The sequence below is a fragment of the Emys orbicularis genome, chromosome 25 (assembly GCF_028017835.1).
Source record: "Emys orbicularis isolate rEmyOrb1 chromosome 25, rEmyOrb1.hap1, whole genome shotgun sequence".
Lineage (NCBI taxonomy): Eukaryota > Metazoa > Chordata > Testudines > Emydidae > Emys > Emys orbicularis.
This window is the reverse complement of record NC_088707.1, coordinates 14332659-14356721: the sequence shown is the minus strand read 5'-3', so window position 1 is coordinate 14356721 and position 24063 is coordinate 14332659. Positions and strand designations below refer to the sequence as shown.

The window sequence follows — 24063 nt, the reverse complement described above, 5'->3', positions numbered from 1 at the left end:
CCGCTGTCGAACAGGGAAGCAGATTAACGAGTACGTACAAAATGCTTGGAGATCCCGGCACTTTCATAGGCCCAAAGTCCTGCTATATTTGTACATTTCTAGCAAGACTCCTTAACCCGGCCAGCAAAACTTGCAGCGCCTGCAAACACTGCAGCTGGACACCCAGCTAGTCCAAGTGATCAGCACAGAGGCCAGGAAGCACGACTCCGGGAGGTGCAGACACTCGCTCATCCATGGTACTAGCAGGGGGATGCGGCATGTGGTGACTAGTCCCACTACAGCTCATCTTCTAAACGACAGGGGGCCATAGTCCTGTACCCTACCCAGGCTCTCCAAGAGCAGCACTGCAGACCTGTGGCTCAGCAGCGTGAGCTGGCTCAGGCTCAGCAGAGCCCCTTTCCGGGCAAGGGATTTACAGACACACACACGGGAAGAAGTTGAACAATGTGCCCTGAGTCCTGCTCCCATCACTGACTCCCCCCAGTTGTAATGGCACCATAAGAACGGCCAGACTGGGTCAGACCAATGGTCCTTCTAGCCCAGTGTCCTGTCTTCCGACAGTGGCTGGTGCCAGAAGCTTCACGGGAGTGAACAGAACGGGAGTTTACTGAGTGATCCATCCCCTGTCGTCCTCTCCCAGCCTCTGGCAGCCAGAGGTCTAGGGACACCCAGAGCAGGGGGTTGTGTCCCTGACCATCTTGGCTAACAGCCATTGATAGGCCTGTCCTCCATGAACTTGTCTAATTCTTTTTTGAACCCAGTTATACTTTTGGCCTTTACAACATCCCCTGGCAATGAGTTCCACAGGTTGACTGTCTGTTATATGAAAAGGTTCTTCCTTTTGTTTGTTTTAAACCTGCTGACTATTAATTTTGTTGGGTGACCCCTGGTTCACTGTGATACGAAGGGGTAAATAATACTTCCTTATTCAAGTACTTGAATAGGAGAAGAGGGATTTGAAATAAGTTAAATTAAGAGAGACTTGAATATGACCTATGGAGATCTCAGCAATCTTCCTTGGAACTTGGCAAAACTGCTCAAAGTCAGGGTTGGTTTAATTGCTAAAGGAACTCGGAACCAGCAGTTTCCACTGACAAAACAAATATGAGCAAATGTTATGGCTCTGACTTTAAAAATATTATTTTCAACTGCAAACTTATACCAACTTAAGTGGGGCCTTTGGGATCTTGGCAATTTATGTTTCAAATATTGGATATCCCTGACAGCCTTACTGTGCTTGGGATGTGCTGCGTGGTGGTATTATTATGGAAGAATAACAAAATGAAGGAAACCCATCTAGGCCAGCCCAAATACTAAGGTGATGGGTCCAAAAAGAGAATCTTGACAGAGAGCCTTACAAGTCAGTTATGATAATGGACTGGCCCTGGCACAAGTCTTAGTCACCTATTTGCACCATGACAATAGTGGAAAAACAATGGAAGGAAACAGTCTAGTGGATCAGGCACTAGAATGGGACTCAGAACACCTGGGTTCAATTCCTGACTCTGCCATGGACTCCCAGTGTGACCTTGGGCCAGTCCTTTAGTCTTCCCGCGTCTCAGTTTCTCCCATCTGTAAGACACGGGTACGGTTTCCCTATCTCACCTGGGTGCTGGGAGGATAGAATCCATTTAGTGATGAGGGACAGATGAGTATCAAGATACAAAGAGAATGATAAATAGTGACCAACCAAAAACCTGCTTCAGGCCCGGCTGGGCTAGGCAGACGCCGGATGCAGAAGTTTGGGGTTTACCACCACCCAGGACACAGTGACACAGCCATGGTCGGGGTGAAGGGATCCAGGACACACAAGCATAGGAAGGATGCCCATAAGGTACATACCTAGTTTGGGTACTGGCTGTGTGTCCCAGAACTGGTAGCTGCGCTTGCTGGCCTCCTCCATAGTCTTGGCAGGTCCCTGACCTACAGAGAACAATTCAATGGCTTTCTGAATCTCCTGGATCCTCTCGGCTGGCAGTTTCACCTGAGTAGCGAAGAAAGGGACACAAGACGACAGACCAGTGAGCCACGCTACCAGACTCTGTCGGCTCCTGGAGCTTGAGTCTAAAACAGACAAGGCAGGTCCTCCCACCTGTGCCTGGACTTGCTCCGGGCATTTGAATGAGGGCGGAGCCTGTGGGTGGGGAGGTGCAGGGAGCACAAAAGAGATCATTGCCCGTCCTGCTCGTGTCTCTCCCACAATGCTCTGTGGAATGACATCAACATGCACCCCCATCTCCAGGCCGTTAGCTGCGTCCAAGGCACGTCTGTATTAAGAAACCGTAAAGTGCAGGCAGGGGAGCCCAGGGGCCAGCAGGACAAGGGAAGTGAGCCATCCTCCAGGCCTCCCTTTGGGCTAGAAGAGCGGCCAGCAGACCCATCCCAACACTCGGCGGTCATGGCGAGATCCGCTTTGGCCCCATCTTTCACCTCATATTAAGCCAGGGCTTTGCAAACTGGGAATCGCAGCCGCCAGCTGGGCTGCTAGGTGATGCAAACAGCAGCAAAACACCATGGCCATTAGAGCCAAGGGAAATGAGCGCAGCAGCATGGTCCTCTCTCTCCTCAGCTTGCCCTGCCCAGCCCCCCCACCTCCTCCTCTCTAGTGAGGCAGCATTTGTATTAGGATAGTGCCCAGAGGCTCCAACTGAGATCAGGAGTCCATTGTGCTCAGAGCTGTCCACACACAGAACCGGAATTTACCATCCAAAGACCAAAGGACCCCCAGAGGGGCTGTTACTTGCCCACAGTCAGTGACAGAGCCGGGAACAGAACCCGGGTTTCCCAGAGCCCCAGTCCAGTGCCCTACACACTGGGCCACAGTGTGTCTTATGGCAGTTTCTCCCCCTTCCCCTCCCCAGCCACCTACCCCGCCCCCAGTTGCCCCCCCATCCAGTGCTGCTGCCGAGAAGCGCTGCTTAAAGGTGGCGAGGAGTCGGCTGCCTTAAACACACAGCCCCTGCTGCTTCTCCAGCTCCTCACGAGGAGCTGGAGCAGAGCACAGTGCAGGCCCAGGGGAGGGAGAGAGCAGCCCAGCCAGCAGCAGCCACTCCTACTGCCCCATAGCCAGCAGCACCCTCGTCACCCGCACCCCCCCCCGCCACACTCCACTGCCCCATAGCCAGCAGCACCCTCGTCACCCGCACCCCCCCGCCACACTCCACTGCCCCATAGCCAGCAGCACCCTCGTCACCCGCACCCCCCCGCCACACTCCACGCACCCAGGGGGGACCCAAAGGATTAGAATCATAGAATCACAGAACTGGAAGGGACCTCGAGAGGTCTCTAGGCCAGTCCCCTGCACTCAAGGCAGGACTAAGGATTATCTAGACCCGCCCTGACAGGTGTTTGTCTAACCTGCTCTTAAAAATCTCCAATGATGGAGATTCCACCACCTCCCTAGGCAGTTTATTCCAGTGCTTGACCACCCTGACAGTTAGGAACTTTTTCCTAATGTCCAACCTAAATCTCCCTTGCTGCAATTTAATTTGATTGTGGGACTGGAGTTCACTGCTTTGGGGTGCAGACAGTTTGAAGCCCCCGGAATGGAGCAAATCAGGATCAGATGTTGTCCAAAAAGCAGAAAATACTGGCCCTGTCTCCAGTGCGGGCAAGGGAGGGACACTGGCAGGTGGTGGAAGGGTCTGGCTGGCGCAGAGAGCAGCGAGCCTCTCCTGGCCACCTCACAGCAAGGCAGTAGCTGACTTGCCACAAGCGCCAGTCTGGGCATGCTAACTACAGCACCGGCGCTAGCTTGGATTTCCTAGCAAAGGGTCGTGTCCAGGCCTAGATCTGCCCACAAACATCTGCTAGCATCAGTGGGAGTTCTGGCACATGGATCCAGGCTCGGAGAGGGCCCTAAATCTTAGAGCTCTGAGTAACAGAATGCCAAGGGCAAGTCTCAGCATCGGTAGCCGCTTTCCCCACCCATGAGTCACGTTGGCGAGACGCACACACGCGGGATATATTCTCTCTCCAAAGGGCAGGCTCTCATCTGGGGGAGCGAGCCACCAGCCCGATGGTCAGGGGGCAGTTTACCTTTACGGGCTGATCCTGAGCCGTATCAAGTTGTTCTCCTTTCTCTTTCTTCCGTTTCTGTTTCTTTTTCTTCTTTTTGGCTCCACTGTCATCCACTGGACTTAAGCCACTAGGGAACAAAGTAAGCATCATTGGAGCTTTTCCTGAGGACATTTATGCAGTCTGTGCAGCTCTATAGAGAAAATAAAGGGCTCCCTGTTCTAAGTCAGACCCGAAGATGCATCACACCTGCTCCAGGAGCCTGAATAATCCGCAAACAAGGAATGCAGCCAAGAGAGCATTTCATGGGCTAGTTTCAAGCCCATTTCTTAGCAACAACACCTCTCGGATAAAGCCTCCAATAAAGGAAGGTTAAAACGATTCATCCTTCTTCAGGCTGGTACCGCTGCAGGATCTGAGCACCTTCTGCCTAACCCAGACAGGCGAGAGGGAGTCCCTGGGGGGACAGAGGCTGGGGCTCCCCTCCCTCTCTGGGAAAGGGACAGTGCTCCGTGGGGTACAGGGGCGGGAATGGCTGACGCTGTGAACATTGTTCCAGTTATGAGGGGAAAGCGTCAGCAAAGAGGACGGTATCACGGCGTTTCCTGAGGCTGCTCGGACTCTGGATTCAGCTAGACTCCTCTGGGAGCTGCCTCTCCGGGGGATGCTCTGCCCTCGGCTCTGCCATGCTCGCTCCTGGGCTGTACAATCTACCTGGCCCCCGAGGAGCACCGCTGTATTGGCGGGGGTTGGGGTTCAGAGCCCGAAACGTACGCTAACTTAGCGGAGACAATCTGTGAACTGCCCCCCCACATAGGGAATTTTCTGTTCTTCTTGCTTTATCTTACCAATTTGGGGAAGTTAATGGAGCTGGCTCATACTCTGTATTGGTACATCCACACCAGCGGCACAGCTTCTGTGGAGGGTTCAGAGACATCCCCACCCAGTCACAGAGCAATCAGTAGGTGCCCGGGAGACAAGTGGCACAGGGAATGCTGGTAACGAAGAACCCTGAGACACAAGCCAATCACCACACCCCTCCTTAAACCTCAGAGCTCGCCAAGCCAATGGCTCATCGGGCTGATGTGGCTAAAGCACCTCAGTTTCATAGCCAACAGTACCCAAGGGAGTGGCCAGCATCACGTCCGAGGGCCTTTGAGTGCCCTGACCTGAAGGATCAGGTGCCCATTTTACAGCTGGGTAAACTGGAGCTGGCCTTTCAGCGAGATTGCGCGAGACTCGAACCCACGACCTTCAGCAACTGCACCTGAAAACCACATTAACCCTCAGCTGCTCCTCAAAACCACAGGGACTAACCTGCAGGATCTGAACAAAACACAAAGGGCAAAATGTAGAAGAGAAGGAAAGACGTCCCGCCCTGTGCAGAGCATGTGTAACACTGACTAGGCAGGGTCGGAGGAAAGGGGCAGTGAATGGAGTAGCCAATTAGAGAGTCACACCTTTCTGCAGTAACCCTTGGAGGCAGATCACTAGCCCTTCCCCAAAACATCCCGACGCCCCGGGAGCTGAGCAGCGGGAGGGCAGTCAGGGAGGCCACACAGGAGGTTAGCACTCCTGGGACAGGAGGACGTTCTACCAAAGGGACCTTGAACACGAGGTCTACAGGAGGCACATGAGATGGGCCCTACCAAATTCATGGCCATGAAAAATGTGTCACGGACCATGAAATCTGGTCTTTTGCGTGCTTTTACCCTGTACTATACAGATTTCACAGGGCAGACCAGCGTTTCTCAAAGTGGGGGTCCTGACCCAAAAGGAGGTCACGGGGGGGGGGGGTAGCAAGGATATTGTGTGTGTGTGTGTGGGGGGGGGGTATTGCCACCCTTACTTCTGTGCTGCCTTGAGAACTGGGTGGCCAGAGAGCGGCGGCTGCTAACTGGGCGCCCAGTTCTGAAAGCAGCGCCCTGCCAGCAGCAGCGCAGAAATAAGGGTGACAATACCATCCCATGCCACCCTTACTTCTGCGCTGCTGGTGGCGGCTCTGCCTTCAGAGCTGGGCTCCCGGCCAGCAGCCGCCGCTCGCAGCACAGAAATAAGGATGGCAATACCACGACCCTCTTACAGTAACCTTGTGACCCCCAACCCCCCACCCCCTTTTGGGTCAGGACTCCTACAGTTACAACACTCTCAAAATTCAGATTTAAATATCTGAAATCATGAAATTAATGATTTTCAAAATCCTAGGACCATGAACTTGATCATAATGACCGTGAATTTGGTAGGGCCCTTCACATCAGGCGAGGGGAGAACAAGAAGTCTTTTGCTCCTCACAAGTCAGGTGACATGTCCAATGGCTCCTCTTGAAATGCTTTACTGTCCCTGTGGAACCAGCCGGCCCAGCCCCTGGCAACTGACCTGCCTTCGGAAGCTAAGACACAATATAACCAATCACATAGCACTGCTAGGCGGGCCAGGTGCCAGAATTCGAGCAGCACAGGCCCAGCCAGCCACGCTCAGAGCGAGCAGCAGGAGACCCTGGAGGAAGCTAGAAGGGGGATGTTTTGCAGCAAGTGGGGAGAAGAGGCACCTCGTCCGCACACTCAGCCAGCAGCCCTCCACCCTCCAGCCCCAGAACCGCACCCAGACCAGAGAGGCCCCTGCCGAGCTCACGGGCCAGTTGGTTTGCAGACCACAGAGCATTTCTTTGGGTGTCACACTCACAAACTGGCTATTATCTGCACTGGGCAAGACCTGCACAAGGAGAGATTTTGTTACAAGTCACAGTCCTGTCTAAGGGGCCACAACTTCAGGGCCTAGTTCTGCGAACTACGAGCTGCCCTCAGCTCCCCCGTCTGCCGCAGGAGCCCCAGACGCTCAGCAGAGTCGGACACCGTACGTGTATCTGAGGGTTACGCTGCCAATCACGGGAATGCAGAATTAACGAAGAACAACCAGCAACATAATATCAGGGCCTGGATAACGTACCGGCACTTTCTAGCTGAAGAACTAAGCTCACCAGCCAGGGTAAAAACTAGAATTTAAACACTTCCCAGCTGCTGTAGCCAAACTCACTGCCCTCACCAGGGCTCCTGGCATCCCTCCACACGCCCCCTGCGTGCCACCAGGGACTCCCTGCACCTCCGCCCGACCTCCACAACAGGGGCTCTGTGTCCCCCCCATTTCAGAGGCTCCAGGTACCTCCCATCCCTCCTTCCCCCCCATAGCAGGATCCTCTGTTCTCCCCGCATGCCAGGGGCTGTGCTTCACCCGTTTTCCCAATGCCAGGGGGTCTGTGTGCCAGGCCATTCTCCCCTCCCATTCCAGGGGCACTCTGCAGGGTTAAACTAACCAGGTTAGAGTGTCCACCACAGGAAGCTGGTCAGGAATAGCTGTTCCTGAATAACTCCATATGGAGATAAGCCCTGAGTCATTCAGGGTGTCAATATTTTAACTCTACTGGGAGGAAAGGCAGAGCTGAGATGGGGGTGGTGTTACGCTGGAAGGTGTTAATGGCTGCCATCAACCAGTCTTTGATTTATAGTCAGCTCCAGAGTTGGGTGAAGCTGCTTGGTCTACTAATCAGACGCCAGGGGCTTCACGGGTCCCCCATTTTTGGATATGCATCAAAATCAATAGGGTTTTGCCCCCTGGTGCCTAGAACATTCCCGACACTTTGGAATTGATCAGATACAGTGTTCAAGAGACAGACCCCATCAGAGCATCGCACCTGGCTTTGCTCAGCCAGGAAGTGAAACAGCGGCAGGTGGCACTGGAGCTATTCACTGGGCCAGCAGAATGAAAATCGGGGACGGAGGGAAGATGATGATCAGCAGAGGCCCCCACCACCCTCCCAGCAATCAGGGGGCTCTGGGGCCAAGGAGTGGGCTCCTTTTCCTGTCCTCCTCTTCCCTGCCTGTAGGGAGAGAGGGCAGGTGGGCTACCAGCCAGCAGCTACCAAGGATGGCACAGCATCCTCACAGCCGCTGGGCTGCCACACGCAGCTATCTAAGGCCTGTTCTACACTACGAGTTTAGGTCGACTTTAGCAGCGTTAAATCGAATTAAGCCTGGACACGTTCACACGACGAAGCCCTTTCTTTCGACTTAAAGGGCCCTTTAAACCGGTTTCTTTACTCCACCTCCGACGAGGGGATTAGCGATAAAATCGGCCTTAGCGGGTCGGAATTGGGGTAGTGTGGACGGAATTCGACGTTATTGGCCTCCGGGAGCTATCCCACAGTGCTTCATTGTGACCGCTCTGGACAGCACTCTCAACTCAGATGCACTGACCAGGTAGACAGGAAAAGCCCCGCGAACGTTTGAATTTCATTTCCTGTTTGCTCAGCGTGGAGAGCACAGGTGACCAGGCAGAGCTCACCAGCACAGGTAACCGTGATGGAGTCCCAGGATCGCAAAAGAGCTCCAGCATGGACAGAACGGGAGGTACGGGATCTGCTCGCCATATGGGGAGATGAATCAGTGCTGGCTGAACTCCGTAGCAGTAAACGAAATGGCAAAATATTAGAAAAGGTCTCCAAGGCCATGAAGGACAGAGGCCATAACAGGGACGCACAGCAGTGCCGCGTGAAAATTAAGGAGCTACGGCAAGCCTACCACAAAGCCAGAGAAGCAAACGGAAGGTCCGGGGCAGAGCCGCAAACATGCCGCTTCTACGCGGAGCTGCATGCCATTCTAGGGGGTGCAGCCACCACTACCCCAACCGTGTGCTATGACTCCCTCACTGAAGAAACACACAGGGAAGCGGGTTCGGGGTACGAGGAAGATGAGGATGGAGATAATGTAGATAGCTCACAGCAGCAAGGAAGCGGAGAAACCGGTTTCCCCAACAGCCAGGATAGGTTTATCACCCTGGACCTGGAACCAGTAACCCCCGAACTCACCCAAGGCGTGCTCCCATCCCCTGAGGGCACACAGGGGACCTCTGGTGAGTGTACCTTTGGAAATATTACACATGGTTTAAAAGCAAGCATGTTTAATGATTAATGATTAATTTGCCCTGGCAATCGCGGCCAGTACAGCTACTGGAAAAGTCTGTTAACGTGTATGGGGATGGAGCGGAAATCCTCCAGGGACATCTCCAGAAAACTCTCCTTCATGTACTCCCAAAGCCTTTGCAAAAGGTTTCTGGGGAGGGCTGCCTTATCCCGTCCGCCATGGCAGGACACTTTACCACGCCAGGCCAGTAGCACGTAGTCTGGAATCATTGCATAACAAAACATGGCAGCGTATGGTCCCGGTGTTTGCTGGCATGCAGACAACATCCATTCCTTATCGCTCTTTCTTATCCTCAGGAGTGTGATATCATTCACGGTCACCTGGTTGAAATGGGGGGGATTTTATTAAGGGGACATTCAGAGGTGCCCCTTCCTGCTCTGCTGAACAGAAATATTCCCCGCTGTTAGCCACGCGGTGGGGGGGAGGGGGTGAAGTGATCATCCCAGAGAATTGGGTGTGGGGGGGGAGGGGAGTTAGTTGGGTTTGTGCTGCATGTTAACCCGGAAACCGCAGCCCCTCCTTTTACATTGCAAACCCATTTTAAATGGCCAACCCAACGGGTGCTTGGTATGGGAAATGAGAGCGCTACTGTTTGAAACCATTCCCACATGTTAAGAAGGTTAAAAAAGCCCAAAGACTGTGGCTTACCATGGCTGCCTGCAAGCCGAAATCTGTGGCCTGGCACTGCATGAGTGATCTCTCACACCAAACCGGCAGGCCCTCAATATAAGAGGAAAAATGCGACCTTGTAACGAAAGCACATGTGCTGTGTAATGTGAACAGCAAAATTTAACGTGAAAGAGTGTACCCATTGTTCTCTAAAATGTGTCTTTTTTAACCACCTCTCCCTTCTCCTCCACCAGCTGCAAATGTTTCTCCTTCACAGAGGCTAGTGAAGATTAGAAAGAGAAAACGGAGGACGCGGGTGGATATGTTCATGGAGCTCCAGATGTCCTCCCACGCTGACAGAGCACAGCAGAATGCGTGGAGGCAGTCAATGACTGACAACAGAAAAGCACAATATGAACGAGAGGAGAGGTGGCGGGCTGAATCGCGGGATGAACAGAGCAAGTGGCGGGCTGAAGATGATAGGTGGCATCAGCTTGCACACAGAAGGCAAGAGTCGATGCTCCGGCTGCTGGAGCATCAAACTGATATGCTCCAGCGTATGGTTGAGCTGCAGGAAAGGCAGCAGGAGCAGAGACCGCCGCTACAGCCCCTGTGTAACCAACAGCCCTCCTCCCCAAGTTCCATAGCCTCCTCACCCAGACGCCCAAGAACACGGTGGGGGGGGCCTCCGGCCACCCAGTTACTCCACCCCAGATGATTGCCCTAGCATCAGAAGGCTGGCCTTCAATAAGAGTTAAAGTTTTAAACTGCAGTGTGTCCTTTTCCTTCCCTCCTCCCCCACCCATCCCGGGCTACCTTTGCAATTATCCCCCTAGTTGTGTGATGAATTAATAAAGAATGCATGAATGTGAAGTAACAATGACTTTATTGCCTCTGCAAATGGTGCTCGAAGGGGGGAGGGGAGGGGAGGGTGGGGTGGTTGGCTTACAGGGAAGTAGAGTGAACCGGGTGGGGGCGGAGGGTTCATCAAGGAGAAACAAACAGAAGTTTCACACCGTAGCCTGGCCAGTCACAAAACTCGTTTTCAAAGCTTCTCTGATGCGCACCGCGCCCTGCTGTGCTCCTCTAACCGCCCTGGTGTCTGGCTGCACGTAATCAGCGGCCAGGCGATTTGCCTCAACCTCCCACCCCGCCATAAATGTCTCCCCCTTACTCTCACAGATATTGTGGAGCGCACAGCAAGCAGCAATAACAATGGGGATATTCTTTTCGCTGAGGTCTGAGCGAGTCAGTAAGCTGCGCCAGCGTGCTTTTAAACGTCCAAATGCACATTCCACCACCATTCGGCACTTGCTCAGCCTGTAGTTGAACAGGTCCTGACTCCTGTCCAGGCTGCCTGTGTACGGCTTCATGAGCCATGGCATTAAGGGGTAGGCTGGGTCCCCAAGGATCACGATAGGCATTTCAACATCCCCAACGGTTATTTTCTGGTCCGGGAAGAAAGTCCCTTCCTCCAGCTTTCGAAACAGAGCAGAGTGCCTGAAGACGCGAGCATCATGTACCTTTCCCGGCCATCCCACGTTGATGTTGGTGAAACGTCCCTTGTGATCCACCAGGGCTTGCAGCAGCATTGAAAAGTACCCCTTGCGGTTTATGTACTCGGTGGCTTGGTGCTCCGGTGCCAAGATAGGGATATGGGTTCCGTCTATGGCCCCACCACAGTTTGGGAATCCCATTGCAGCAAAGCCATCCACTATGGCATGCACGTTTCCCAGAGTCACTACCCTTGATATCACCAGGTCTTTCATTGCCCTGGCAACTTGGATCACAGCAGCCCCCACAGTAGATTTGCCCACTCCAAATTGATTACCGACTGACCGGTAGCTGTCTGGCGTTGCAAGCTTCCACAGGGCTATCGCCACTCGCTTCTCAACTGTGAGGGCTGCTCTCATCCTGGTATTCTGGCGCTTCAGGGCAGGGGAAAGCAAGTCACAAAGTTCCATGAAAGTGCCCTTACGCATGCGAAAGTTTCGCAGCCACTGGGAATCGTCCCACACCTGCAGCACGATGCGGTCCCACCAGTCTGTGCTTGTTTCCCGGGCCCAGAATCGGCGTTCCACGGCATGAACCTGCCCCAGTAACACCATGATTTCCACATTGCTGGGGCCTGTGCCTTGTGAGAGGTCTATGTCCATGTCAATTTCATCATCACTCTTGTCGCCGCGCTGCAATCACCTCCTCGGCTGGTTTTGCTTTGGCATGTTCTGGCTCTGCATATTCTCCAGGACAATGCGCGTGGTGTTCCTAGTGCTCATAATTGCTGCGGTGATCTGAGCAGGCTCCATGATCCCAGTGCTAGCTATGGCGTCTGGTCTGAAAACAGGCGCGAAACTAGTATCTGACGGACCAGGGGAAGGAGGGAGGGAGGGAGGGAGGGGCGAGTGACGACATGGCGTACAGGGGGAATTAAAATCAACAAAGGTGGCTGTGCATCAGGGAGAAACACAAACAACTGTCACACAGAATGCCCCCCCCCAAAGATTGAACTCAAAACCCTGGGTTTAGCAGGCCGTTGATTTCACGGAGGGAGGGGGAAGCAAATGAATACAGAACAAATCTATTTTTTACATCTTAAGCTGGCAGACGATGGTGCAGCATGACTGATAGCCCTCGGCATCTTCTGGGTGCTTGGCAGCAAATACTGGGCGCTTGGCAGTTAGTGTACTAAGACTGATAGCCACTGCAGTAAGACGACGATGGATACCAGTCGTAATATACTATATACTGCCAAAAGGCAAGGGGCTGCTGCTGTGTAGCAATGCAGCCCCACGTCTGCCAGCCCCACGTCTGCCAGCCCCCAGATCGCCCTCGGCCTCTTCTGCGTGCTTAGCAGAAAATACTGGGCGCTTGGCAGAAAATAGCATACTACGACTGATAGCCATCATCGTCAAGACAGTTCGATAGGACTGAGCATGTCTGCCCAGGTGCCCATGATCGACAGCCACTGCAGTACGATGACGACGGATACCAGTCGTAATAAACCATCTACTGCCAAAAGGCAAAAGGCAAGGAGCTGGTGCAATGCAGCCCTACGGCTGCCAGCCCCACGGCTGTCAGCACCCAGATCGCCGATGAAGGCAGTCATGCTGCACCGTCTACCGCCAAAAGGCAGTTAGCTGCTGCTGCTATGTAGCAATGCAGTCCCACGTCTGCCGGTACCCAGATGACATATGGTGACGATGAGCTGAGCTGAGCGGGCTCCATGCTTGCCGTGGTATGATGTCTGCACAGGTAACCCAGGTAAAAAGGCGCGAATCTATTGTCTGCCGTTGCTCTGACGGAGGGGGAGGGGCCTGACGACATGTACCCAGAACCCCCCGCAACACTGTTTTGCATCATTCAGGCATGGGGATCTCAACTCAGAATTCCAATGGGCGGCGGAGACTGCGGGAACTGTGGGATAGCTACCCATAGTGCAATGCTCCGGAAGTCGACGCTAGCCTCGGTACTGTGGACGCGGTCCGCCGACTAGAGCACTTAGAGCATTTTATGTGGGGACACACACAATCGGCTGTATACAACCGATTTCTATAAAACCGGCTTCTATAAATTCGACCTAATTTCGTAGTGTAGACATACCCTAAGATACTTCTCCTGCTCCCACTGCCATAGACTTGGGAGTCCCTCACACGCCTGGGGGTAGTGCAGTGCTACTGTCCCTATTGTAAAGCAGAGAGACTGACTGTCTGCCCAAGGTCACGCAGGGAGTCTGTGGCAGAGCAGAAACTGAACCCAGGTCTTTTGAGACCCAGGCTAGTGCCGAACCACGCAGCCATCCTTCCTTTCAAGAGCCTGGCTTCTGCCCTGTGCATTGCTCCTGAGACCGCAGCTCCCTTCAGGCCTCTGGCTATTAGTTCTGTGCATGGGTAAAGAGCTGAGTGGTGGCTGAGGTGGGAAAGATGGAGAAACTGACTCCATCATTTGATAGCACCCTTGTGGATGCTCACTGAGTCCCTGAACTTAGAGCGATCACTGCTGTCAGGCTAAGACTGTGATTCCGCACCACACAGATAGACGCCTGCCCCCCCACGGGCCCACTGACAACACCAGGGCTGTGCAGGCATGCAGCTCTACCTGTAAGCAGCTCAGCGCAGGACTGGGGTTAACCGAGGAGCAGAGACAAGTGAACGGAGCAGGGCAGAGCCCGGAGGGAAAGGAACGCAAGACTGGCCGAGACCCACTGGAAGCCATGCAGGAGAAGGGTTAATGAAAGCTGGAGAGATGCAGTAAGTTACATTTTAAAAGAGGAGAGTGGGTTGAAAGTACACAAGTAAATACAGCACCCAGCTGTATTCAGACTCTCTCCCGAGTGAAACTGACCCAACTCTTCTTGGTTTCACTGCTGCCCACAGGGTTTCCAATAGCAGCAGTGAAACCTGACCAGACTAATCAGCTGTCACTACTGCAGCTGGGCAAGTCTCCGAGCAGCAGCAGCTGCACTGGAGCCCTGCAGCCTTGGGAAGACAGTGCTGCATCAGTGCGCGTCTGGGCCATGTCTTCACAGCCAAAAAGCAACTCCCTAATAAAAGCCTGGAGTCTGCAGACGTTGATGGCATTTGCCTGGGAAAGATTCCTACTCAGTTACACTAACTTGGCCTGGAGGATCTCTGCTCCCGATAGGCTCTCAAAGCCCAAGCTGGAGGCTCTTTGTAATTTCTTTTCTGAACGGCTCGGCAGGTTTGAAAGCAGGTTGCTAGGCCAAGAGTGGGTGTGAGGGGGCATCGTTTCCTTTGCAAACAGCACATTTTATGCAGAAATCATTCAGACAAAAAGTGGGCCCCACCCACCAGACCATTTGTACGGTCACTTCGCAAAGTGGAACCGCACTTAATAGCTTAAAACCGTCCAGGCAACACAGCAGCATTTAGAGGAGACAGAACGAGAGCACTGTGAGTTTGCCAAGACATAGGGGGAACATGCCCAATTCCTGCAAAAATTATTCATTGGTACCTTTAATAACGACCAGTGAGAGGAGCCCAGGTTCAGGGGTGTTTTGATCTGGAGGTTTAAAGAGGGGACTGAAAAGCCAAAGTCCTGAGCTCTGCCAGTGCTTGCTGGGTGACCTTGGGCAAGTCACTTCACCTCCATGTGCCTCAGTTTCGCCATCGGTACAATGGGAATGTAGTTCACCTGCCTCACTGGTGAGACACTTTGGACCTATAAATGCTGTGTAGTATAGGTCTCATCTGCAAGATGGCACCTCCAGAAACACAGGACCCACACGGTGTTCTGGGGCAGTACCGCGGTGCTGACTAAGAGGAAAGTAATCAACGCCACTTCCTACAGCAGTTCAAATATTCCTTGGAGCTCTCCTACCCAGTCAGCACATCTCTGCTTGCTGTGCAAGCCAAGATCCCAGCCAGAGAGGGGCACAGCTGCAGGTTATGCCCGACTAAAAATAAAGTTATTTTAAAATGTACGCAGTGAATTTCCCCCCAACCTGCCCACAGAGAATTCAAATGACAGAACTGGTCACAGGCCTCGGTGTATTTGCCCCAAAGGATGTTTGAACGCACCTTCAAACAGAGCAGTAAGGAGTCGCCTTTCTGCTATATAGTGCAGGACCAGTAAAGTTCACTTGATTCACCCACAGTTACTATGGATGTCTTGGACCGTGTCTGTGCTACGGGGACTCCAGGCACACAGCTGAGGCGCTGTATTACACAGACGTAACTCTGTAGCGTAGTACAGCGACAAAGGGCTTTTTCTGTCTGTGTAGGAACATCACCTCCTCAAGTGACAGGGACATTCTTCCATTCACTTTGCTGCATCTATGCCGGGGGTGAGGCCAGCATAGCTATTGTGCTCAGGGGTTGGATTCTTCACACCACTGAGGGCCGATACCATGTCGATCAAGCCTCAGAGTGATCTTCTACCCCAGCGCCTCTAACGCAGCGCCTTGCTCCTGCCCAGACCTACTCGGTGTGCATCTCTGCTGGTTTCCCATCAGCGCCTGCGCGGAAGAGCAGGCTGAGCTCCAGTTTGTCTCATGAATCGAACTACTGGGTGAGTGCGGACTCTGCAGTGCCTATTGCTGGTGGTGGCTGGCAGAGACGTATGAAGCAGAAACAAAACAGCTTGATTTTCCGGCTGCCAGGCTGGGTTTTTGAGGGGAAGCAGTTAAAAGAATCCTGTCCTGATCTGCAAATGGAGCAGCTGCGATATGGAAGACACCGAGGGAGACTAACTAGAGACCTGCCATTTCTAGGCGGCTACTTCCTGTGGCCCAGGGAGGCTACCTGCACTATGGAGCAACGCACGCTCCTGGACGACAGAAATGTCTGCACTGGTGTTCAAAGGGTAATCGCCCTACGTGGCAGATGGGACCTTCGAGACCTTCACACTGCAGCCTCGGTAATTAAGGGCAAAACTGACCAAGAGAGACAGGGCTCGTAGGCCAAGGGGAAGCAGGACTATCACATAGGAATCCTGATCTGTCTCAGAATTTACTCTCTCTTTCCCTTGCTATGTAAAACCTCAAGGCTCTTCTTTCTCCACTTGGGTGCTGGAGAACAAACTTCGGCCTTGTCTACACGAGCGACATTTAACATCTTCAGACCCATGTGCTCGCCACGCACACGGACAAGGCCCTTCATGCCCACACTCAGACTAGCTCCAGGCAGCGGACTGGTGCCAAAGGCCATTTCAGTGCCAATGCAGCTGGCGGTCGCTGGTTTAACAGCGCAAAGAGTGCCTGCTTTCCTATGGTACCACAGTACCCCTGCAGCTTCTCGAGAGCTCCCTGAACCCACTCCAATGGGCTAGAATAGTACTGGCTTGGCCACGGCGCAAATCTGCCCTTATTGAGTTTCTGTCTGAAGCAATGGGATCTTCCCAACAATGCTCACAGGGTTCCATTTCCTCGAATCATCCTTGAAACCCTGAGACTCTGCCAGACGGGGTGGGTGGGAAGCACATTGTTATCATGTTCCTGCAGGACATTTCTCGTAACTTTCCAAATTGCCCAGAGGATCTCAGCAGAAGCCACCGCTCCTCCCAATGAATTGAATTCACACCCATCCAGGCTTTTAAGCTCTCTGCCTGGAAATGAATCTGGTTACTGCATGTTGTAGGCAACGGGAAGTGCAGCAAAGGTTGTATGGTGAAAGAGCTGGCTCACCCCTCCCTCCCTCCCGCTGTTTGCGATGGATAGCATCTCGGGCGCATTGCAGGGACGGGGAAAGGAGCTGAAATCTCCACCTTGGAACGGACATTCAAACAAAGCAGGGTATAATATTTAAGTGAACTATCCAGGCAGGTCCCAGGCTAGGTTTTACCTGGATGTGGAGGCATTCACTGCAAAGAGCATAATCAACCTTAACTGAAAACTGACTGAAATGTCAAACGTAGCCAAAAATCTAGAAACACACAAGCACCGAAATCCCTGGTTATAAAGTCAGGACAGTAACATCATGAGAAGTTTTTAAGGTCAGGCTTGACAAAGCCCTGGCTGGGATGATTTAGTTGGGATTAGGTCCTGCTTTGAGCAGGGGGTTGGACTAGATACCTCCTGAGGTCCCTTCCAACCCTGATATTCTATGATTCTATTCCCTGTGCGACTTCAGATCCAACACCCTTCGTTTTCAAGAGCGTGTGGTGGGGACAGAATCTTTCAAACTGCCAGCACTGCCAACTCAACCTGGGTTCGCGGAGTCCTGGCTGCCTCAGAATCAGTCAGAGCTCAGCTGACACTTCTGATGAAGCAAAGCAGACTCCAGCTTGTTCTCCCTTGATTTTATCAGCTCCTACCAGGAGAAACACTTTGCATCAGTTAAGGCATCAGGTGTGACTCAGACACAGATGGAAGAGAGACACTGGGTAACAAGGAGGTATTTTTTATAGTCCCTTTTCTGACCATAACCTGAAATGCAAACCGAAAGTCGCAGGAGTTTTGTTACTCAAAAAGTGAGAGAGAAAAAATTCAGAGACTAAAGGAAAGAAAATGGCACCAAATCCTTTCAGTTCTCCTCCAACGCCCCCCAGCCCCCCGAAAGCTGGAAATGTAGTTGTAGATGCTCACATACCAGACTGAAGGACCTACATAAACTCCCCCCTGCAGAGCTGAGCTCCCTGGTCAAAAAGATCCCAAACGTCAGTCAGTGAGATCATTTTCTGTCCCATATTTAGATGCCTGAAAATCTTTCTGGCAAACCCACTACTAATCAGGCCCGATACTTACACAGGTAATCTCATTAGAATCCAGAGGCCTGGGAGAAGGAAGGCTGAATGATATTTTTAAAAGGCTGTCCAGATGGTGAATTACATGTTGTGGGGCAGAAAGCACAAGAACTTAAATACAGCATTAAGTGCTATTGTGCTCTATACCAGGCCGGGCCCTGAGATCTCCCTGACACCGTTTAGGAAGGCAGCAAGCACGTCTCTGGTATCGAAAAGGTTGAGATAGACTGCTCTATACCATTTAGAAACTAAACTCCATGGAGTTCCTCTGATGGGGGATTTACAGAACACGTCCCTTCATGGTGCAGTTGTGGTCCTGCCTGTACAGACAGCACAAGGGAGTAGTGTAAAGCTTCCCCTTCCCCACAGCCAGCACAGCAACGTCCCTGCTTTTCACGCCCACAACAGCGGCCCATTGTGCTGCCGCCTGCGGTGATTGTACATTGTGCACTGATGCCCACTCGGGAGGGCACCATGTGACCCATGTCAAGTGTGAACCCAAGGTCTCTAGAAGGGAACATCACCATTGTGTTTCCTGCTACAATCTCCACTTCTGGACCACTCTACACCCAAACAATGTCCAAATACTTCTTGACCTATACTGATAAGAGACACCACCGAAATGCAGCCATCTCAGGTGTGGAGAGTGGCAGTCAACTGGCACACAGCACAACAGTGGTGGGGGAGGACGCTGTGCCATGGACCAAGGCTACAACAGTTTACAGGCTTCCTACAGATGAGAGCACAATCAAGAATAGGACTTGTTTTCTTTCTATGAACACATTTTGTTTTAAACTAAACAGTGATCAGAGGAAAGATTAAATTAGACTCACTCTCTAGAAAAGGAAACCGTTCAACCTTATCACAGACTCTTTGAAACAGGCTCAGTTGATATTTTACAGCACTGATACTCCAGCAAATCAGAGATGCCTCAGTTCCTCTCCTTCCTACCCTTAAAAAACCAAACAGTCAGCACTATTGCTAATAATAAAGTTAGACCTGGATTTTTTCAGTCTTGTAACAAAAACACAAAGGCCCTTTGACAGGGAATAGGGCACTGAGGGGAGAGAGAACTCCCCGAATCGTTTTGCAAGTCCATTTAGCAAACAGTTGCTTAACAGGTGGTATATTAAGGCTGAATTTCAAAATGCTTCTCCCCACCCCAATTTGTTGTTTGATCGCATGAACTGTGGACAGCTCGAGTAACTAGATAAATGAATTGTGTGCATGTTAGTCTAATACGAGCATGAGAAATCACCAAAAAGGAAACCGCTCAGATGGGGTTCCAGAATTGTTCATTTTCTTCCTCTTTGGTCTTTTCTCTTTCAGAGTCCTTTGATTGTGGGGGAAAAGTGTTTGGGTGAGTCTTCAAGGCACGTATTCAATATCAGTATATCTATTGTGGAAGCAGAATTAAAGCAGGGTAAATGTCTTAGTCAATTTAAGGATAGAGTGAAAGGTAGCCCTAACCCTAACAACGCGAGAGTTGTAAAAGATGCTGTTTTTCGCCTCGCTTCTCGCCTCGCTTTTCATTGATAAGGATGGAATGCTGATTTAAGCAGAAACCTTGAGATAAGGTAGTGTCTGGAGGGAGTTTGTGTAACGGGAAGGTATAAATACTTGTCTTATACTGCTTGTAGGGGGAAGATCTGCCTAAGGTCAGGGGGACCCCTTATCTGACCGCAGTCTTCCCTTGCAATTGTTCATAATAAACTGTCTCTGACTTGCTGCTAACAAACGCAGAGGGAGGACTTGTTTTCTTCCACACTATGGACTCCGCTTTCTAACTTCATTGCCACTCAAAAGGAGTTTTAAACTTTCCAAACACCTTTGCGAAATCTAGCCTGGACACCCCCTGATATCTATTCCACACTGCAAACGTTTGACATTTGTTAGGCTATGTAACGTTAGGCTGTAACGTAGACACGTTTTACATCGATGGATGGGTTTGGCCGTCAATGTCGTTAATCCACTGGTCCGAGAGCCGATAGCTACATCAACCGAAGAATCCTTCTGTCCACCTAGCGACGTCTACCTCAGGGGTCAGGGTGAGCTAACTATGGCAATCGGGGTGCAAAATTTTTCACAGCCCTGAGCGATGTAGCTAGGTTGACTTGAGTTTTAGGTGTAGACCAGGACTTCATCTGTTAATTGTCATGTGCTAGTTCTAGTGAAGACAAGGTAATTATAGCTTCCCCATGTTAGGGTTTAAACTATAACTTGCCTTGTCCACACTAGGATGCTAAAATAGGTTAAAAATAGACTTTCTTCCCTAATGAATACATGGCCTGGGAGTTTAAAACTCCGTTTGACTGGGAAATATCATTAGAAAGCACAAAGCAGAGTCAGCAGTCGTGATCAAGCCCTGCTTCTCATCTCTGCTTGGATCTGGTCTTACAAACCAAATCATGTCAGAGAAGGAAATTACAGCTTCCAAGCCCACAGCAAAGCTAACCCTATTAAATTAAGATGCAGTGCCCCACCCATGAGGCAAATGAAATATTACAGCAAGGCTGTGTCGACACAAGAAAGCTTCTTCAATATTTCCAGTCTGGTCTTTTATTAACTTTGGTTTCTTCACAAGTGATATTGCCTAATAAAAGCTGCTGACAAAGAGAGACTGCTCTTCAGCTGATGGTCTCTAAATCTCAGAGTACACCGAATGGGGTCAAGGATATAAAAAAACATAGAAAGTCGCTCAACTGAAGCTCAGATTTGCACGGCACAAGCCAGGAACCTCTGGAAAAATGTGATCATACATGTGACTATCAGCTCCAGTGTGTAAATGAAAATGCACGCACAGTGGGTTTAATGGGGGAGTGGGGGGGGGTGTCTCTCCTTTAAGCTACCCACATCACAGAAGTGTTCTGTATCCTACCGTAGGCAGCAATAAGAAGATGGTGGAGAACAGAGCCCTAACATGGGTGCCATAAGCAGCCTTATACCTGGGACACTACAATTGCATTTCACACTAGAACTGTCAAAACCAGATCCACTATGTGAAACAGCAAAACAGAATGATTCTATCCATGAACCAGCTTCCTCAAGCTGTTATTTAGGTACCAAAATAGCAAAGACAGGTTGGGTAGGATAAAATCTCCAGCATAAATATTCCATAAAAAACCAGGTCATTACAAAACCCCCAATAGATTAGACAAGAATAGCAAAATGAGGCCCTCACATCTGGAGTCAGAAGCATGCTATCTACAACTGTGTTTAGACACAGCTGGTGTAGTACAAGTCTGGCCTTGTTTCCCTGATCTATGTGACTAAACAAGGCCCAAGGAGTTAGTCAGCATCATACTTCACAGGGGGAAAAAATCCTGGCTCACACTAATCAGGAAAACCACGCTAAAATCCTGTTGAATCCATGACCGTAAGTACTACAATTCCTCTCACAGTGTGCACAGTGCCTAAAAAAATAAAGTTTCAAATACAGGTCCCAAAGATACTGCCTTTCTTACACTGAGGTTAGTTAACAGCCCAAGTATGAGAATAAAACCTCCGAATGAAACTTTGATGAAGTATTCCTACTCTATCTACAGAGCCAAGGGGTGTGCTACATGCTTGCTAACATGGAGAGCGGAGGAGCCGGTATGTCAGGAAAGGGACACTGAGGAGTCAGTCTCTGTGTGGATAATAAGTACCTTCGCCAGTTTGGGGCAGTAGGAAGGAACGCCTCTGAAGATTGCTGCCAGGTAAGCAATATAGAGTTACTCAGTTTGGGAACATCCTGCTCTACTGCAAAGACAGGATCCACCTACAACAAGAGTCTTGTCCGGAGCATAGATCCATCACCTCTTTTCTTGCTGTAGGTGCCCTATGTTCTTACAGCACTGACAGTTTTGCTGCCCCATGACACATACATATTTTGCAAAACCCCTGATCCTTTTGATTTCTCACTGTTTACAAAACTTCTGTTTTACACTGTAACCACTTTACAGTAATACATCATATTTGAATTTGTTCTTTAACACCTTCCAGCATGCAGAATGCAAAGCACCTGGCAAGTTATATTAGATGCAAGTCATATTTATGTGGAACCTTTCACTTATATTTACATAATATGTACTACATGATATGCTAGCTGGGCACAGGAGTCACTTCACCCACCAGTGAGATGCAGCCACCACTGAAGCTACAACAGTACACAGCAAACATGGCAGCAGTTTGAGAGTTAAAACCTCAGATAGAAACTGCAGGTGAATTCGGGGGGGGCGCAAATGAACTTACCCCAGCTGAAACCTGGCCAGAGCCCTAGGTTTAACTCTGGTGCAAAGCACCACAGGATCATCAATGACCCTGACTGCTCAGCCTCCCTTTCCTGTGCCCTCCCAGGCACCATAGCTAATGGTGGCAGTACCCAAACATCACCAGCAGCTCCCTACCCACAGATGACTCCCACTCCGGGTCCACGCGGCACTACTCCTTGGAGGCTGCCCAGGGGAAGTCTCCCATCCACGCCCTGCTAAGGCCTGACCCTGCTTAGCTTGCGACACATGCTGCTGCAGCCCATGGGCCCCTCCCCTTTTGACTGGCAAAGAAGTTGGCCATTCACAGAGTGGAATACCATCCTGCAGCCAATCAGGACGCGCGCGTGGCGGAGTTAGGCGCACTTCCCGGCTGCAGCCTCTCTCAATGGGACGGGCCGGCTCCGCTCTGTGGGGCCCGGGGCCCCTCTTACCCCCGGTTGTAGCTGTGCTCTTCCTCGTTCTCGCAATCGCTGCAGTGCTCGTGATCATTCTCCTCCCCGGACGATCGCTGGGGCCTCGACGGCGGCCGCTTCACTGCTGTCTCACTGTCGTCCGCCATCTTGAAACAGGGCCTCGCCGGCTGCCGCGCCCCCACAGCTAGGCGAGCCACGATTGGGCGGCGCCGCGTGGAGCATGCTGGAATTTGTAGTCTGCAATGAGATGAACTCGGAAGAGCCTGTTAAAGCGAAAGCGACTACAATTCCCATAATCCTTTGGGAGGAAGCTGCCGTGGTAGATAAACCTGTTCATGACCGGGGCATGCTGGGATGTGTAGTATTCTTTTAGGAGACCCTTATTGAACCGAGGGGCTAGGAATTGTGACCTTATATTGACCTTGGCTGCTATGTGCAGAAGCTATCAATTTTTGACCAATAATGAGCCTTAGAACTATGAAGGCTTAGACACAGGTGACTGGATCTCAGAGTCTCGGAGGGGAACAGAAGTTAATGTTTAAAATCAAATTTACACAAGTTAAGAGGGAAGGTACTGTACATCTGGATCTGTGCTGGTTATGTTGGGCTTGGGTTATGGGGGGTTGCAAGTATGGGTTACAAGGTTCACGAGGTACATACATATCACATAACCAGCACAGATCCAGATTGGGGTGTGGAAGTTTTTAAAGCGTCAGTGAATAAGTGGGCTCAGATACGCCACCCGCTTGGGTTATGAGGGGTTGCAAGTATGGGTTACAAGGTTCACGAGGTACATACATATCACATAACCAGCACAGATCCAGATTGGGGTGTGGAAGTTTTTAAAGCGTCAGTGAATAAGTGGGCTCAGATACGCCACCCATGGAATGTATTAAGAGTCCAAGTCAGCAGTGGTGTAGAGAATAAGTATGTCCCTCGGTTCATCAGGGAAGGAAGTGGGTTATTTCCCTGGTCAGCGTTCTTGGTTACTCAACCTGGTACTGGCGGTGTCCCGTGATGTGTTCCGTGTAGATGTCTCTGGACCACCTGATGGTGTCGGACACCATGAGCTGTCTCATGAGCTGGGCATAGCTCATGTGCAGTAGGCCAGGTGGATTATGGGAGGTCTCAATGGTCAAGAAGGAAACCCAGTCCCACCACCATGTACTGCATTGCACAGGACCTTCTTAAACTTTTCAGACAGGATCCTGTTTTTCATGAGTTCTATAAAGAACCTCAGGATGCTGTGCAATGAATGGGGAAGTACGTTACGGGAGGGGAGATGGTTCACCTTTCTCAAAAGCATCAGGAATTGCCAACTGGACACTAGACTAGTTGGACAAATTATTTAAACTGGCATAGTAAAAGATGGACTATCAGACTAAGACTGCTTGCCGCAGTTAGCAGGAGGTAAGGTATTGGATTAGTATCAGAACTATCTCACCCTCAACCCATCTGAGAAGGTTTTCAATCTCCTACTTCAGGTTTTCAATTGTTGAGGGGACCTATTCAGAGGCAGAAGGAGAAATCTGCTTAGGAATTATTTGTGGCATCACTTCTGACATGCCCTTAATATGGAAAACCTTGTATCATGTA

General features: G+C 51.1%; 1 protein-coding gene across 1 annotated transcript in view; it reads right to left on the bottom strand.

The window, feature by feature from the left end:
• The window catches only part of NMT1 (N-myristoyltransferase 1), a 38634-nt gene extending 16007 nt beyond the window's left edge, over positions 1-22627 (bottom strand). Inside the window, exons 1-3 of the mRNA XM_065422646.1 lie at positions 22486-22627; positions 4039-4147; positions 1843-1984 (exon numbers count right to left, since the gene is read on the bottom strand). Of these exons, the coding sequence (XP_065278718.1) occupies positions 1843-1984; positions 4039-4147; positions 22486-22613 (379 nt within the window). The 5' untranslated portion in view covers positions 22614-22627. The remainder of the gene's footprint in view (positions 1-1842; positions 1985-4038; positions 4148-22485) is intronic.
• Between the last annotated feature and the right edge of the window lie 1436 nt (positions 22628-24063).